At 37.4% G+C, this 19,504-nt stretch overlaps 1 protein-coding gene across 2 annotated transcripts in view; it reads right to left on the minus strand.

The window, feature by feature from the left end:
- ASXL3 (ASXL transcriptional regulator 3) overlaps positions 1 to 19,504 on the minus strand; it is a gene marked incomplete at both ends in the record, with an annotated part of 181,269 nt that overhangs the window by 101,356 nt on the left and 60,409 nt on the right. Inside the window, 2 exons of one of the 2 annotated variants that reach the window (XM_082853630.1) lie at positions 11,851 to 11,959; positions 13,214 to 13,322. In XM_082853630.1, the coding sequence (XP_082709756.1) occupies positions 11,851 to 11,959; positions 13,214 to 13,322 (218 nt within the window). The remainder of the gene's footprint in view (positions 1 to 11,850; positions 11,960 to 13,213; positions 13,323 to 19,504) is intronic. The other variant, XM_082853629.1, reaches the window with a different exon arrangement.

Genomic DNA, 19,504 nt, shown 5'->3' on the forward strand with positions numbered 1-19,504 from the left:
CACTACTGCACTATGTTAATAGTGATTCACATATATTTACATACAGTGTTTCCAAAAGAGAGATTCTGTTCAGCTTTACCAGAATTTCAGCTGGAGGGCAGGACAATAAAACTGAAACAAGCATCAAGGAATACCGTGAAGTTTTTTCTTGAGGTGATTCAATTTCCTTTACCTCAACTCTGTTTTACTCTATCTTACATTCACATTCCAGCCTAGACCCAAGTGAAGCATCATGAGAATTCCTTTACTACAGAGTCATTTTCCTACCTGATGCCCGATTCCTCTTTCTGAAGTTGGTCCTATTTCTCTGGGTCAAACCATTTTCCCTAATTATTTATTTCTGATAAAATAATTATAGAACTTTTAAGAAAGTAAGTGTAATAGAAAATAAAATGTATGAATGTTCCTTTGGATCTAAAACTTATTTTAAAGGGAAAAAATTCAAGAATAAAAATGATTAGGACACAATGTAACGCATCTATAGGCCCCAAACAGTGTGCCTGCATATGTGTGTGTGTGTGTGTGTGTGTGTGTGTGTGTGTGTGTGTGTGTGCACGCCCATTGACAATATAGACCCCAAACATGAGCATCTAAGTGACTTTATTCATTCTTCTGCCATGTAACTGATGAGGGCGGCTGATTCTCAAAACTGCCATAGTTTGAGAGGTAGTTGAACATATTCTTGCATATTCATATTCTGACAAAACACACAGTTTTCACTTTTACTTTATCCTTGCAGCTTTCTTAACAGATGTGATAAATAAATAATACAGGGCTTTTTTTAAACAGTTGCCTGAATATTTATCTAAGGGGCTGAGTTTGGCCTCTAAAATATAAGCCAAAGAAAAATTAATGTTCGAGAAAGGACCAGGGGAAATCCCCTGTATGTGAAATTACAACAGGAGCCAGGAGAGTGAAGAATTAGGACAGATGTTTTATCCAATAAATATCTAACACTGACATGCAGCTTAGAAAGTGATATCTTCTTGGCATTCAGGACAGAATAGAAGCTTTTTTTCTTTTTTTTCCTAACTGTACACTGGCACCATCACAAAACGCATGCCAGGATTTTATACCTGGAAACCCCCACAAGACTTCCTGCCCTTTTCATAGCTGGACAAGCAGAAGACGAGAAAACATGTGCTAAAAGGTACAGAAATATTATTTCTGTCTACGTTTTGCTTGCCTGCCCAAACCAGGCAAGCCAAATGCATAGTTAAAAGCTAATCTGCTAGTTTTTAATTCAAACAGTTAATGGGATTTTCAGTAGCTGTTGCTCACCTACCTCTACTCTCATTCACCCTCAGATTCCCAAACCCCTCCTCCAAAATATTCTACTTAGAAGGCTGGGACCAAAGGGAGACGGAGGATTACAGGTAACCATGGGGACAGCCTAGAAGGCTAGAGAAATGCTGACTGTGTTCCAACAACACTAGATTTCAGCCTCTTTTCTTAGAGTCCCAAGTTGTCCCTCTCTCCCTTCTTTTTCATTCACCATTCAACTTGACAATGTGACTGAACTGGAAAATATGGCTTAGAGGTCATATTTTTTAACTTGAGTGCTAGAGAGGGTATGGGTGACATTCCCCCCAATCTAAGTACCAATCCACTGACAGGTATACAAGAGGGCTCTGACCTTTAGCCCAAGACACAAAGAAGGGAGAAAGCAGAATGCAATCTTGACTCTGTCTTTATTTCTAGTTTCACATCTGCTTGCCTTCCCAACTGCCACCCTCTCTGATCCAGTCAGTCAAGACCTTGTGCCATTTCCTGAACACAGATACTTGCTGTATGTCTCACTCGCTCTGACCGTCCCTCTGCCACCTTTCTGCCTAGCAAACTCGGCAGACCAAACTCAAACAGCTTCCCCAAAGCTTTCCTGACTATCCCAGTCTCCGAGGTAGACTTAATCCTCCCCACCCTTTCCTTGGAACTTAGTGTATGAATCCATGACAGTCCCTGCAATACTGGTGCTTGCGTCTGCCTTGCCACCCACAGGCCCAGCAACTCAGGGACTTACTTCTGTGCAAAGACAGGCACAGAGCCATTGGTCTATAAATGTTTATTAAACTAAACTGTCCAATCTGATTTTCATTAAATTTATCTAAAGTATCTGTTTCTGAAGTTAACTTTCAACTACTTTTTTTTTTTTTTTGCGGTACGTGGGCCTCTCACTGTTGTGGCCTCTCCCGTTAGCAGACGCTGGCTCTGGACGTGCAGGCTCAGCGGCCAGGGCTCACGGGGCCCAGCCGCTCCGCGGCATGTGGGATCTTCCCGGACCGGGGCACGAACCCGTGTCCCCTGCATCGGCGGGTGGACTCTCAACCACTGCGCCACCAGGGAAGCCCTCAATTACCGTTTTTAACAAGAATTCATGAACGGAGAGGTCAGCAATGCATAGTTTTTTACTATGCAAAAGTATACGTAAAAGATGAATTTTTAAAATTTGAAAACAGAAACTTCATTAAAATTTTTTAAATTATCCTACAGTCAATTAGGGAAAGTACGAAAAACCAAACTACAAAACATCCTATGCAAGTCAGCTGGGAAGTCGTATGACCTGCCACTAAACGTGGATACGTTTCCTTCTGCCATCCTTACTCGTTGCCTTATTTTAAGAGGAACAGTCACAGTCTGGAGGTTTTGCATGGTGAAATAAGTATCATTTAAAAGTCAAAATTAGAAATCACAATGTTTACTTGAAATGGCAGGAGCTGGGTGGGGGCAGAACCACAAAAGCCCAGGATCTGGGCACAAGAGAGTCACTGCAACAAAGATATTAATCTTTATATGTCAATTAAACTACACACTAAGTGACTGGCTATCTAAGGTAACCGGGGTTCAAAGGGCTAATGGAGGCAGGGAGAAGAGCATCCTTTGACCAACTTCACTTCTATCAGTTCTTCCTCTGACCACTTCCTTTCGATTTTCTGAACAATCAGACTAGACGCACTCAAATCAAAAAACAGTTTTCTATCAAAATGATCCTGACATACACTATAGGCTTAATAGAGTTTTTATAAATAAAATTGAAATTGAAGAGCACACAGTATATTAGGGATAATACCGTGGCACACTGTGAGAATTCAATCACATTTTAAAAGAGGGCTGGGTCTTAGAGGGGGCTTAATTGTTTATTTATTAATCATTCATTCAACTGTAAAACTTTTATTGAGCACCTTCATGCCAAGGACTGTATAAAATGCATGGGAAAACAGTGACTAAGACCTAAGACCTGACTTTGAGACCACAGGTTTCTTAAAAATACATTTAAAAAAAAAATGGTATAGAGCTATTAATTCTGCCTGAGAAAAACCAAGTCTACGAAGACCTAGTGGTGACAACTCAAATTAGTTTTAAAAAATCAATAAGCAGGTAATTCAAAAGCATCCCCAGATTGGCAAATAATCAAAAAAGCTTATGTTTGTATTATAATATGTCTTATGTACCACACTTACATTTGAAATTGTGCATATCAGATATTCTGGATAAACACAGCAACAAAATATATGCCCAAAACTGTTAAAGGCAACTTAACGACAACCAGACAAACCCATTTGACCCCAACTAAATATTTCCAGGACTCAATTTCTTTCAGAGAAAAGACAATTCCTTAATCCTTTTTGGATCCATACTAAGGAGAACCACTTCTCTCAAAGCAGTCCTTATTCCAAGATAGGTTTAGGTAACTAGATTGAAACAATTTTCCTTACTGCATTAAAAGAGAACATTCAAAGGATATGAGAGGCAAGCAATTAAATAGAGAAATAATAGTAATAAAATAATGGAAACAGCAATTTTCCCTGAAGACTTTTAAGTGTCTAAACATTTTAAGTATTGATATTTGAACATTCTCTATGAATAAAATATATCTAATATAACTAAAAATATTACTATACTTTACAGCCTGCTTCACTAGGCCAATGAAGTCCTCTTCTTACTCAGAAGAGGTCTACAGAAAAGGGAGCAAAATAAACCAGGAGGAATAAAGAATCAGATGATAATTATACCAGCCATGTGTATCAGTAAGAACGTGCTCCATAAGATGTAATCGTGCCGGACACCTTAAAGATTTGGGTGGCTGATATCATATTGCTACAAATGATGCTCATCTGATATTCTGGAACTGGATGTATCACGATTTAATTGCAAGGTCCACAAATGGTTCACAAACACTTTGGTTTGCATCGGACAGGACACTGAATCTCCACAGGTAACTAGGAGGAACTGAAGGTACAGGAATCCCTCTTAACAAGCACTCAATTTATCATCATGGCAATTTAGTTATACTAGTACCTCTGGATATCCATAAAAATATCCCTTTAAACTCAGACAAGAAAAGAGAAACTCAAACCAGAAGTGAAAATATTTACTAGGAAAAGCATATCTGATAGGTACCAGCCTCTAACCACCTAATTGCTCCTACCGGAGAACCAACACAGATTCCTCTCAGAATTATGGAGAGTAATAACACAGTAAGCTGCTGTGAGGGGGGGAAACCTTAGAAGCTATTCTCTTCTATGGCACGACACCTGTGATCTTCTACGCTGCAGCAAGCTCCTGAAACATCTACACAGAAATGCAGGAACCCACCTAGAAAATGAGAAATAGAGAAAAAGCATGCAGGAAGAATAACATTAAAAGGTTGGTACAGGTCAAGGATAAGTGTTTCACTCACGGGCACCACTACTTCATTCTTCAACATAGAAAAGAGAACTCCAGTGTACGAGAGAGGGAGTTAGATAAACACATGGTTAACTGTTTGAGAAATGGTTACACGCTGTCACTTTAGAGAAAAGGAAAGAACGGATTATCTGGCATCATGGAAAAAAGTACTTCATTTTAAGAGCATGGATGCTGTTGTTCCTCTATACCAATCACAAACTCTATCAACCAAAAAGAAATCTGGCTTGGTAATTGGGTAGGTAATCTGGCTAGGTAATTGGGGGAGTACCTTTAATTTTGGTTTTAGTTGAGAGGGAGTTTGCTTTTATCATGAGACCATACTCTATTTCCAGTCTTTATATTATGAAATATTTCTCTCCTAGCACAAGAAAAGAGGGGGAAAGTACATTTAAATGGGTCACTTTATCTGCACTTAAAAAGAAAACTTTTTTTTTCTTCCATGACTCTGGGCTGTTAAAATTGACCAAAATCCACTTACACAAGAACAAAGTTCATAGTTCATGGAGAAATATGTAAGAACAAGAGGTCCCTAGTGGGTAAAAGAAATGGAAAATAGTATCTATAAGTAATGTTTGAAAGGGCTGGGACAAGTTATTTGGAGAAGTTAAGATGAAGGGGGTGATATCTAGATGATGCCCAGCTGTTCTCCATCATCAGAGGGAAATACAAGAGAAAATTGGTTTAATTAAAAGCTCAAGAGATTTCAGCATAAGGAAAAATTTCTTGACTATAAAAGTTATCAAAAACACAGAGAGACAAATATAAATGAGTCTGTGAGATTCCCATCCCTCTGGGCATTTACTATTAGAATGATGTCTACTTTAATTGACTGGCTTAAGTAAAATGTTGGCACGAGAGAGGATCCAGGCCTGCATGAACTTCTGAAGTCCCTCATACTTCTCCTGAACTGGGAAAGCTGTGGGCTGGAATGAAAGAAAGGAGAATGAGAGTGGGCAGAGGAAGTTGTATATCCTGCCAATGATCATTTCTGACTGTGAAGAGTATTCTTTTTCCTCTGTATTTTCTTCCATGTGTAACTTAAACAACATCATTTTCACATACTTAAGTTTCCCTGGCCCACCAATGTAGAACAGGTGTCCGTAGGAGCCAACAAAGCTGTTAACGAAAATGCAGCCATTGGATCAAAGACAAAGTAGCCTAACCTAAGAAAATCAGGGGACCTGACGCAGTCACTGAAACAATTCCCTTCCCTCCTCCAAGATTCTCAGGAATGGCTGTCAGGTGGAAATGGACGGTGAACACAAAGAAGGCTCATGTGTCATCTGATGTGAAATCACACGGGAGCAGTCACAGACAAGCTCCTGAAAAGTCTCCAGCAAGACCAGACACATAACACTGAGAGCAAAGACACACCACACAGTTTGGCGACATTTTCGAAAGTTACTTGAACACTCCCTTCGCAGCTCCAGGGTCCCCTCCTTTTCCTTTCTCTCCCCTCGTATAAAACTGCCACTGATAAACTATCAGTGTGAATACTCCCTGAGGGCACCAAAACCTTTATTAGTACCCTTCTCACTTCCTCCAGGAAGCTGCTCATCTGTGTGTAATTGATGTCTCAAAAGAGATCCTACGCACACACTTCAGGCCATCTTAAAGCACTTTTCACTTTTGAAAAAAGACCCCTCTGTGGCCTCTGAGCCAATGCAAACAATGAGTGAGCAGAATAATGTTTCATTAAGTTAACACGACTCCTGCCAAGAATCATACAATCAGAAACCTGCTTATAAAACTGGCCATAAGGAATAATGAAAAGGACCACAGAAAATTCTTCAAATGTTGGAATCATTATTCACCCTGGGATCTGAGGACTAAAACATAGGATATGTGTTCTCTATAATCTTTTTCCCTAAATAGAGACTTTGAAAATACTAATTCTCCAGCTAGAGTGCTGCTTCCTCCCTGAAAGCCATTAGGGTTAATAACAAGCAGAACCTTTTGTGATCTCTATGGATGAAAATTGTACATTCTCCAGTCTCCTCATTTTAAAAGATTGAATAGGATGGTTGCTTTTGATTTTAAACATGAAATGTATCAGGGCCACAAAAAGAGAAGCTCATTTTTTTTCCTGTTAATAACAATTTATAAATAGATGGGGAAGAAAGTGAAGACGATCTACTGAGTGTGTCATTTCTTATAAAATATGTGTGGTTTCTGCAGCCAGCAATGCACTGTAAGTCAACTTAATATGTGTAAGCAAACTCATGATATACCAATGTATTATGTTCAGAAAACAACTCAGACACAAACATAACCATAAATCTCTGACTAAACTAGCCCATAAAATTCTACATATTTTCTTTGGGTGACATAGATCTATACTTATATTGGCATAAATGGTCATGGGTTGTCAACAAAGATATATCAAGTGATTCACCTAAATCACTGTTCGATCTTCAGAGCTAAGCTTGTAAAATGTGCAGAGTTTACTTTCTTGAGTCTCTAATTCTTATTAACTCGAAAAACTTGTTTAGGAGTCAAAAAACATAATGCACAACTATAGTTTTGTGTCTTGTAAATTCTGTAATTGATAATGTATCACGTTTCCTGCACTCTAAAAATTTTCAACAAAACGTTAAAACAAAGTATCTTGGCAAAGCACCTCTCATTTAAAAACGAATCTGTTTTGCTGGCCAACTGATTGAAAGAAGAGGACAAAAGCATTGCTGTTATTATCTTAACTCTTCCTAAAGACTCAAATGTTACTGACTGGAGTCAGGCTGCAAGATTTCTTTCTGGTTATCAGTTTTTGTAAAGTGCTTTCTTTTCAAGTACTTCACTGTGTTTCCCCTTTAGTGGTGCAACAAATGTCAACTAATCTTTGTTAATTTGAAATAGCTCTATGCTAGCGGAGGCTTACTCTTTGGACTGCCACAAGCATATCCTACCAATTGATAGTTATTATTCACCTTGATACTTTTCACCCTTTCATCCCAAAGGAGGAACGGGAAAAGGAGAAGGGAATAAAGATTTAAAAAACAGATGGTGGGACCCTCCCCTCCCCTCCTCCTCTCCCCTTGCCCTTTCTCCCATGCCCCTGCAACCCCACACATCCCCACCTTCCCTCTCTAATTATATTTTCAAAGTATATTTGTACAGCTGTACGAAGTGTGGAAATTATATCCATTCTAACTGCTGGTTCAAATACGTATTAGAAATAGAGTAAGCAAGGAAATCACCTAAACCAGTTCAGGTTCATAGTATTTATTATCGATTTGTAAGAAATCATGTGGTAGCCCACTCCTCCATTTGGATAAGCTCAAGTTTATAATCAGTACAGAGTTGGACAAATGTTGAAAAACCAAACTGCATCAAAGACTCCTGGCTAAGAGTGTTCCCTACAGTCCCAGGCAGAGTCAGTGGTCAGAGCCTGGCTTTTGGTGTCACTCACATCTACCTGGGCTTGACACTTGGATGAAATATTGAACCTCTAAGTCCGTTTCCTCACTGGTCAAAAATAAAATAAAATTAAAATTAAAAATAGAAAAATAAAACACAATAACAGAGCCTAGGAAGATTGAATATCTCACAGCAATGTTGTCAGGATTAAACAATCTACATGCAAACAGCTCACAAAGCCTAGGCATTGTGAGCTCTCAACATATTTTCAATATCTAGGTTTGAAAATGTAGCCTAAGGTTAATGGACTCTACACATAAGTCTACGGTACACAAACGGAGAGGAAATACACTTGTCCTATAAGAAGCAATTGTGGTTTGCAATAAGATGGACAAGTGGGCAAGTCAAGGGATACCCAAGGAAATAAGCTATTTACTATTCTTTCAGTGATTCCTCAAAGCAATTTCCCTACTACAACTTCAAAGGAGAGGCCAGGAAATCTAGTTTTGGTCACATTTAGCTGGAGGTGTGTGGGTATGTGTTATCTGGGGAAGTACCTATTCACATTTCAAATTAGGGGAGTTTGCCTATCCCTGCTCTGGTTTAATTACTGGCTAAGTGCTCTCACCCTGTCCCCGACCCCTTCCCAGCCACTAAAACCCTCCCACTCTTTCCTCTGACATTCAGGATTAGTCGTTAGCAAAATCTCTGATTAACCTCTATCTTTTTCCCTGAACCCTCCCTTCGCATCTTGATCTACAAAACCTGGCTCTCTCCCGTGGACACTATTTCCCCTGGAACACTCTCAAGTAGCAGCCTGTTTCTTTTCCACGCATCTTGTACTGCTGGGCCTGGAAATGGGACGAGGGGACTCTGTTCTCCTTCCCTGCTCCTTAGATGCCTCCAGCATCAACAGACTGCTCCTCCTTACTAAATATTTACCAACTCCTGGATTACTCCCTTTCATTTTCGGGAGATTTTAGCTCCTAAGTGCTGCACCCTTTCAATGCTAGTTCTGTCATAATTGTCTGTTTCAATATCCACACAGACGATTCTCTAATATTTCATGGCAGGGCCACCACCAGCCTTTACAACATCTTTGTGCAAATAGGAAAAGGCAACATTTCCTCCAGGTAGGCCCTGCTCCATCCCAGGACACGAAGCTGGGCAGAGGAAGGCCTGCTGAATTTCAGCCGCTGATGGTCACTTCAGCCAGGTCACTCTGAAGAGGGTACACACACTGCCTAAACATTCATGACAGCCTTCAACCTACCCTCCCTCTTTCATCTCAGACATGCATCCCATATCACCCTAACCTCGATTTCACACATTCCACTCTTACATCACCTATCCTTCCAACTCATTTCCTCTAGAACACCAAATCAAACAATCTGGGGCTTCCCTGGTGGCGCAGTGGTTGAGAGTCCGCCTGCCGATGAGGAGGACACGGGTTCGCGCCCCGGTCCGGGATGATCCCACATGCTGCGGAGCGGCTGGGCCCGTGAGCCGTGGCCGCTAAGCCTCTGCGTCCGGAGCCTGTGCTCTGCAACGGGAGAGGCCACAACAGTGAGATGCCCATGTACCTCAAAAACGGAACAAAATAACCAAAAACAAACGATCTGTCCACCCTAGGGAGACCTCCACCTCCTCCTTCACAGCATCCCACACACAATCATGTCTTCCCTCACCTCCACAACCAGCTGAAATTCAATGGAGATGGATTTCAATGTTCTATGTCATGTACCCTCAACTGTGTCCTGCTCTGGCTTCATCATTCACACCTGGCAAAATCCCAGCTCTGGTCCAATCCAACTCTGTACCCACTCCACACTTGTACAGCGATCATGAACATGACTGGAGAAAAATGTACAACTATGCTGGCTGATCTCATGTTAAATTCAGGATTAGCCACTTCAGGAGTGTCCTTAATGCTGTTGGACTTGAGACAAACATTTTCTATCTTCCCCTTAGATCTACAAAGCTACTTCCCCATCTTCACCCTTGGCTGAAGAACTTGTTTCCTATTTCACTGAGAAAAATGGAGCAATAAGAAGCGAACTTCCGTACCAGGCCCCATCACTTCTCTGACACTGTATCTTACCATCTTCTCCCTTGCTCACTCTGGACTCCAACTACACTGGCCTCTTGATGTTTCTGGAACATTCCAGGCACTCTACTGCCTCAAGACCTTTGTGATTGCTCCTTCTTTTACCTAGAACTCTCTCCCATCAAATGCCTGCTCCCTCACTGCCTCGGGTCTTTCCTCAAATACCCCTCTCTCGCTCTTATCTCCTTATTTATTTTGCCCCATATCTCTTGTTGGCACTGAATAAGCTGTAAATTTTACATGTTTCTTTTGCTCATTGTCTGTCTCTCTACCAATATAAAGCCATGAGAGGTCTCTTTCTGTTCTTCTTTTTCACTGTTGTAACTATAATGTCAAGAACAGTACTTGGCACATAGCAGAAACTCAATATATACGTTGATATATGTTAACAGAGAGGTGGTGGAGGAGGGAGAGGGAACACGCAAGTGCTCATGCAAGCAGGCAGTACGGCAAAAGGAGTGACCCAATAAGATTCCCCTTCATCCTACTGAAGGAGAAGGGTGTGCCCCTTCCAGAAATCCAGAAAATGTCATGCATCTCTGCTTTGTTCTCTTTCTAACCACAAGGACCTGCCAAAGTTCACAGCACTTTGGGGGGCTTAGTTGAGTTTTCAAAAGGTATAGGAATAAGGACAGCAAATTCAACGAAAGTTGGCTAAAAAAAGTCTAGAAAGCCGACTTCAGCCATTTTACTAAGACAAGAATCTGTTTCCTCCATTAATTCAGCACCTCGGCTGCAGGTCAGATAGGGCTGGCGCAGAGCCAGTCCCTTGGGGACTATCAGAAAGCACATCACTTTAAAGGGCAGGAGTGGCCAGTCAGAATACAAAGGGACTCCTATGACCACTAATAAAATGAATGGCTTTGGGCTATTACCGAAATATGATTTTTCTGCAAGGATCCTTTAAGGCTTCTTTGTTTAAAGATAATTTACTGATTTCTATGAGTCCACCGACAGAGACTTTAATGACACACTCTTCCTCCCAAATCATGATCTGGGTCCACTTGGGGGACCAGTAGGGTTAAAGAAAAGTACAGCAGCTTTTGTGGGACAAAGATTTGCCAAAACTGCAGTACAGAAATTACATACACCAACGGAATCACAATGCAAATGTTTTGAGAAAGATAAAAATGGATCCACGTGGACAGAATTCAGAGGTGGAAAATGCCCCCTTAGAATTCTAGAAGGGTTTCTCACTTTTCAAAAGCATTTCAGAAGAATATAACTTATTTGGTCATTGTTTTGCTGTCAGGAATGTTAACATTAAGCTTAATTTATTAAGGACAAACCTAGGAACAAAGCTATTATAAAACTACTTGTGATCACAGAAAAAATCAGCACAATCAGAAATAAAACACTGGCATTCTCAGGCCTCACTTTTATAAGAATAAAACCACGACATACCCCAGTAACCCTCTCAGATTGCAGGAGAAATATACTGATAACACTCAAGAATACTATCCAGGGAAAGCCATACTGCTAAAAAAAAAAACAAAATAAAACAAAAAGCAAAGAGCTGTTTACTTTTCTTAGGTGCTAACCTTTTGAACCAGAATTGTTTGATGATAAATCTAAGAGGTAGTAGAAGCTTAGAAGAAAACTGTTATCTATAATGGTAGGGAACTCAATTAGCAAGTTATTGGAATTCTACATAACCTTTAAGAGAACAGGGTTTGTATCCTGAAATTTGTCACACTTACCTCCATTTCCTTCCCCATTGGCACTGACCTCTGCCATCTCTGTGCCTTCCAATTCAGACTCACAGCCTAAATCCAATGTTCCATCAGCTGAGCATGACGACTCCTCTTTCTATATTATTTTAAAAATAATGATTTATGGAGATGTATTAGCAATTGAAAACATTCAAAATACTTCCACAGTCCTAAGGAATTATCACAGTTGCTTGTGATTTGGAATTTCAATACCGATTTACTTTCTAATGTAAAACCACTCCTTGGTGGGGTGGGGGGGAAGCACATTGCCATAGTTGAGTTTTCGGATAACCTTTAAAATCTATACAAAAAACAAGGTTTTTTTTTTTAACATATGTTGTTTCCATTTTTCTCAACTTTACCTTCTTCCTTACTTTAGAAAATGGCTTAACGACTCAGAATCTTAATCATAAATTAAATATCCAAGTAGCTACAAAAATCAACTGAAATAATACAAGTCCTTTGATTAACCTGTATTGTTTTCTGAAACACACACAGTTTAAGAGCCTGATGCTAAGTAGCTGAGAAAGAACCCCTGCTTCTTTGCCAGGTATAACTTTTAGCATTAAAAAAAACCAAAACAAAAACAAAACAGAAAACTTCTCAAAGTAAATTAATGAACTTTAAATGTAACCCATCATTTATTAAAGCAGACTTTTTTTAATTTATAAGAAATAATACATTGATTTTGCTTGATGCAAGTTATGCAACCATTTGCAGATCATCAGCTTTTGTTCTCTGGAATTTTGCATCTTACATGGCATTTCCATTCTAGATGGAAATGGGAATTACTCTAAAATAATTAAGTCTCAGTTATCTGAAGCTTTTTATTTCTCTATTCTTCTCATATAACAAGTATGCATTATTAGTAAAAACTTCCCGGAGATCAGTGGTTGTTTTAAATTTGAATAATTGATTTAAATCAGCAAATTTTCAAGAAGAATGGGTACATTTCTTATTTTTTGTAAAAGACGGAAAGGCATACAGGTGTGAAGCCCCTATATCAACTGACGGTCATTAAGTCAGATAGTATTTGGCAACTGTGATCATCTTAAAACTTGGCTGATCAACCATGGCACTCCTCCATGTAAATTTTTAAGAATCAAGAATTTTAAGGAAGCCACAACTATTTTCCATTACCATATGTTAGAGTGAAACCACAGATATGTTTTCTTTAAAGAAAATGTCATTGTTTATTCTTAATATGAAATCACTTTTAAGACATCTGAAAACATTTAAAAGGCAAAGGAGTCATTCTACCCTTCACCCAAGTCTAATTTTGTTTACCTTCACATGTAAATGCATGATACACAGTAATAACAGACATACTACGCAGAACAGTCCAACTTACTTTGAGAGCATAGAGGCCTGACTTTCCAGGGATTTTGAAGAATGTTCCATCCCCTATTCGAGTGTTAGTGTGAAGCATTGCATTCAGACAGGCTAATGGAGAAGTTCCACTAGAAAATAAAAGTGTGCAAAAAATGAAGCAGTCTGAGACGCAGTTTCTGTGGCAAAACTGTTCTCAGTCTCTTAAGAAAAAAAAAAAAAAAAGACCCCTCGCATGCCTTTTTAAAATATCCTCCCAACCCCGAAAACATCTACATTACAATAACAGGCCAGTCCAGTTTCGCCAAAGTTAATCAGATGCATCTGTCTTATAGGCTTCAGGCAAAAAGTCTCCTGAATTGAAATTATGCTTTTATTCATAAAGCAACCAACACTATATTTCAAAGAAACCAAAGCCCAAACGTTTATGTGGTGTTATTTTGCAAATAATACCATGAAGCCTCAGGTTTTAAATATTACAGACAACTTGATGGTTGCACTTGAATGATCAAATAAACCAAGTTCAAGGACAGCTCCATCCTATAGGTTGAAAAGCAACAAAAGAATAATAAACCACGGAAGAACTGATTTGAAATTACAAGTATTTAAGTTACTCACGGGATTGCATTTCTCACCAAGCCCAAATAAAAATCTATATCTGTGTTTATATCTCTGATACAACTTCTTCAATGACATCCTTTCCTCAGTTCTTTATTTGTCAAATAAAGAAATATGGGTTTGGGAATTCTACCCAGCTAATAATTATGTTCAGTAGTAAAGATGCAAGTGACTAAATTATGAAGACAGATTTTTTTAAGAAACCAAACAGCATTACACTATTGATTCAAATATCAAAACACGTACGTACAAACATTACTGAAATGTATTCATATCCTTAAAAAGATGTTTATGAAATGTATAACGTGTATGTATTTCCTGGGGTAGCCTTTAGAACTTTTTTTGTGTTTTGTTTGGAAACTGATATTTTTGTACACTAGAATTTAGAGGTAGAATTGTTACTTTCCTTTACTTATGTTTCCATATCCATTTTACTTCCTAATACGCTAAAAGATCAATATTTGGCTGAACCAATAAAGATTAGAAGCCCTACTCCACCCCATTTACCTAGTAGGGGTTCTGGGGATGTAATCCAAGATATCCTGGGACAAGAGAACCTTTAGGATATTAAGGCTTCAAAGTTTGAATTTCTGTGATGGAAACAAATTTTTATGTCACTAACTAAATTAAAAGTTTTCTAAAACCCAAGATTATCCAATCCCTTACTTACTAGGAATACTCACCAATAAAATGAAAAAGCCAAATTTGCTGAGTTGACACAACACACAATAGCAAGGCAGCATAGATACACATCATGGTCATAAAGGTTTATAAGTATTGTAATAAGAAAAACACTCTTTATTATTTTAGGAAACAGCTTCTCTGTGCCAACACATCAATATGATTCCATTTGGTTTGACAGGAAGCCAGAGCCCTGATATAAATTTGGTCATAGAACAATGCAGTTAGAACACTGGAGTACACATAGAAACAATGCTGGACGTTTATGTAATATCTTTCCTCTGGAAGCTTCTACGAGCTTACAGACCTCATTTCATTATTTTTCCTCATAAAAGATGTTCTGTTCATATGTAAAGTGGGCCAGGCATACCTTATAAAGTAAAATATATTCATCTCTCAGAAATAGCTGTCCATGAATAAATTCCAGATAAATAATGCTATACATGGTATACTGAAGACTGCAAAATATATTTTTTTATCATCATTCTCGTCAGAAAAAGCACAGACAATCTGAAGCTGGGAATTATTATGCCAGATTTGTGGAGCTTTAATTTGGTGAAACTGTCAGAAACACAGATTTTTCTGGAGGGACTTGGCAAGAAAATGTTAACACTGCAAGTAAAATAGAATCCTATACATAAAAATGAAACAATGTAGATGTTTTAAAGATATAACTTAATACAACTGTGCACCTATCAAACCTCACACACATGCTTCCTGCTCTTTATTCCTAAGGTCTTAATACACACAGTTCCAAGAACTCAGATTTAGAATATTAGAGAATAATACAGATTTAAAGACAACTAAAAAATACTGAATGAATATAATTTACTATCACTATAATTTACATTTTCTTTCTAAGGTACAGTAAACCAAAGATAATTGTAGAAGATAAATTGACTATTAAATAGCAGTTTAATGCTATGCCTGCTGCAAACATAAGTGATAAACACCCAGTTTCATATAAATAATAAGCTCTGTTGAACATGAATATATTATTAAATTATACTGTTTATTAACTCAATAAACTCAAGATTTACTGTGGAAATATTTTTTAAAATATGTAATTTACAATCACATAACAACAGATCTCCAAAAGTCTCAATGATTACTGTAATTTTCCCAAATCTTTCCCAAAACAAACATATGAAATTCGTTTTATTTCAAAACTATATAACATTTGCATTTCAGAAGAATTAAAAAATACTTTGCAATCAAGTGCAACTTTTACTACTCAAGTCAGTGGTTGATAGTCACTTAGTTTTAAACATATCACTTGCATTTCTTCCTAGAAAAAAACCCGAATTATATAGTCCATTTTATTTAAAACAATAAAACATTAGCATCGGAAGAGTGAAGTGCTTACTAAAAAGGTAACTGTTTTATCCACTGCATATACATAGGAAAGTGAATTTTAAAAATCTTTCATACCCTTTACTTATTGCTATTATTCTGAACATTTCCATAAGGTCTAGAAATTTTGGACTGCTTTCCCTGAAAACATGAATGTCTTAATTAACTGTCATTGAACAGGAGTAAATAAAAGTCTCATTTACGTATTTTTATTATTTTAATATTCAGAAAAAAACAGAACTAGCAAGTATACCTAGGCCAGCTTTAAAAAAGATACAAACATACATTTATACATCTGTATATATTAAAAAAGCACAATGACTTACTGTGGATATGAAAGAAGATGAGGCAAGTATGTGTTAAAAGTCTGTATTCTTAGATAACATGGACATCTTCTATGCAATATTTCTTATTTTTAATTAAAAAAATTTGTTCACACTTAACGCAAGAGTTAATCACCTCAGTCAGAATTCAAAAGCTAAAATTTCTGGAACAGAATACGTGCATGTGTACACAATATATGAAATAATAAAACAACATTTTAACCAAAAAAATCTCTAAAATTTCAAAAGTTACTTACTTTCTAAAATGATGAATTGGAAGAATTGCGATATCCCAATTTATAAAAAGAAAACAAAAAAAGAAAGGAAGGAAAAAAAAGTTAGTTTTCCAACTTAAAATGCAGTTCTACATCTTACCATTTCAATAAATAAGACAGTGTACAAGAAACACACCAAACTCAGATTTGGCTGTTGGCAGGGAGGAAAACACTGGAGGACTGGGGTGAAAGGTGAATTCTACTTTCTTCCCTAACACTTCCATAATGTTTTCCTTTTGTCCACAAGCCTCACATAGTTCCATACTAGGGATATAATTAGGAGTAAATAAGCAGGACACTATTTGCCCCCAATTCTTTTCTTTCTCCCATTCCCTGTAATTGAGCCCTTCCCTATACACCTGCCAGGGTAGATATACACCTTATTCTATTTGTTTGTTTTCCTCCTTAGACTGTAGGGTTGTGGAACCCTTCTGGTTTGTTTTCATTTCCCACAACCCCTGAAGCAGAACGGGGTGGAATTTGGAGGCAGGGGAGCAGGCATAATTTAAACTGTCTAGACATCAAAGAACCCCCAGAGATGCTTTGCAGAGCCCCAGTGCTGTGTGAACTACAGAAAAACCATTGCTTTATCACATCAAATTGTTGACAGAACACATAAAATTTTACTAATAGTGCACACTTGGTGAAGAGAATGGATGGCCTGTCTATTTTAATAATTTTAAAAACCAGAACAAATATCTGGGGAATGCAATTGGAAGAATATTTACACACGACAAAGAAAATATCATCGTTGTGGTCCTCTGTTCCTTTCCATATAACATAATAATGCTTTACAAGACAGTACTTAAGTAATCCAAATCTTAAACTACTTTACTAAGTATCCCTTAATAATAATTTTAGCTGAAAGCTATTTCCTGCAAACACTCTAAAATCTCATTTTACAATTATGGGAGCATCAAAAACGTAATCCTGAACAACTGAAGTCTAAAAATTCAACAAATTTAAGGAGCAATTATTAAGCAGCATTATTAGTCTGTTATTGTGCTGTCTTATTAATATGAATTAATTGAAACAATTTTATGTTTACTCTTTCAAAAAAATTAATAATAGCTCCTTTCAAGTATTTTCAGTGTTGATGGCCTAGAGAAAATGTCTTAATTTTAAAGGTTATATTTTTAAGGGGAAATTATGTGGGCCTCTGGGGTGGAGGTAACGTTTCGGTTCTTTATACAGAATCTTAGTGTTCACTATGTGAAAATTAAATTGTTTACTTAGGATTTGTGCATTTCACTTTATATATGTCACATTTCACAAAAAAAATGTTTTTAAAATGTTAAGAAAAAAACCCAATGATGCACCCTTGGATTTACTTACGTATTTACATATTTAATGGGTAGGTCACTACTACTAATAGACGAATAAACTATTTCTACCATTGAATGTGGATGACTCTTAAACACACATACACAAGGTTTATATCAGTTGATAAATCAGTAACCTAGATGATTAAAAACTACCCTAGAATGTCAAGCCAAACAAACTTCTTACTCTTGAGAAATATTACTGCTGGTCTGGAACCCCCCAGAATGACTGAAAAATAAAAACTTAAAAGTTAGAGTCCTTTATACATATGTTATCTGAAGAATCCCAGCACATAAAATATTAACCAAAAAATGACCTACAGCAGTTCTGAAATTTGATTTTGAAGACAAAAACAGTGTCCCAAACTTCACAGTCCCTCTAAGAGGATCACTAGCGAAAGTTTTTAATGGGCACTGACTTATGACAAATAACAAATATTAGAGTTATAAAATGGTAAGTATGATTCCCAGTTTTGCAGATATAACTGAGACTGAGAGGTTAAGAGTCTTTCTACAGTTAAACAGCTAACTGATACAGCTGAAATCCAAATTCTACTCTGATTTCAAAGCCCATATAAACATATGAAAATAAACAGGAACAACCAGTTACCTCAAGAGATGGGTCATATGTAAAAAGAAGATAGTTTGCATTTTTCTATGTAAAGACTACCTACATGATTTTCAATATTCAACATGTCTGTAGGGTAAAATTAGAGACTTAGTCCCAAGTACTCTTTTATGAGGTGGGGATATTGAGGCAAGAAATAAAATTACCAAGTGACAAATGTTGTACAATTTAATTCTTAAATTTAGAGAAACAGTTTCAGACTCTAAACCTAGACATGCATCTCTGATTGGCTTGAACAGTATAAAAATATATTATTTGGGGAACATAAACAGGCATTTGAACTGAGACTCTGTAGCCACTTTATGGACATTACCAAGCTACCACTAGATAGACTGCAGTGATTCATACAGCCATATGCACTAAACAGACCTTTTGTTTTAGGAGACAAGAATTTCAAAACATCAGTACAAGGACAAAAGTTTGCTCGGCGTTGTTTTAGAATAGGATCTATAAGGAAATTAAGAAATGGCCCTAAAAACGTGTAAGCTAAAGCATATAATCTAAATTATAATTTTTAAAGACCTCCAACTAAAAGATGAGGTGAGATGGTTATCTTTGATTATAGACATTAAGGAAAGAACACACCACATGTATAGCTGAATACTGGTGACTGTATTTCTACAACTATGCATGTCGTGGCATGCCATATTACCACTGCTATACTAAGAAAGGCAGTGGAATACAATGAATAAGACTGTGACTTGTGGAGCCAGTCAGCCTGAGCTCAGCTGAGGCTAGACCATTGCCTAGCTCTACGACTTTGGACTTCACCTCTCTGGGTCTCAGGTTTCTCAACTACAAAATGTGGATAACAAAAGTCACTATTGCCTAGGGGATCATTCTGAAGATTTAATGGGTTAAAACATGTAAAACACCTAGAATTATGTCTGGCATATTGTACGTGTTCAAAAATTGTGAGTTAGTAGTAGTAGTCTTATTATTTATTACTATTATGGCTCAAAGTAACCAACACCTAGAGGTACAAAGGATGGCAAATGGAAAGAAATTATATATTCTGTAGCTTGTTTAAAGAATTGGTTCAGGTAATATTTTGTCTGATTTCAGTTTTGTTTCATTAGTAAAAATAAGTGAAGATATGCAAGTGTACACACC

This window comes from Leucopleurus acutus, assembly GCF_964270905.1.
Source record: "Leucopleurus acutus genome assembly, chromosome: 13".
NCBI lineage: Eukaryota > Metazoa > Chordata > Mammalia > Artiodactyla > Delphinidae > Leucopleurus > Leucopleurus acutus.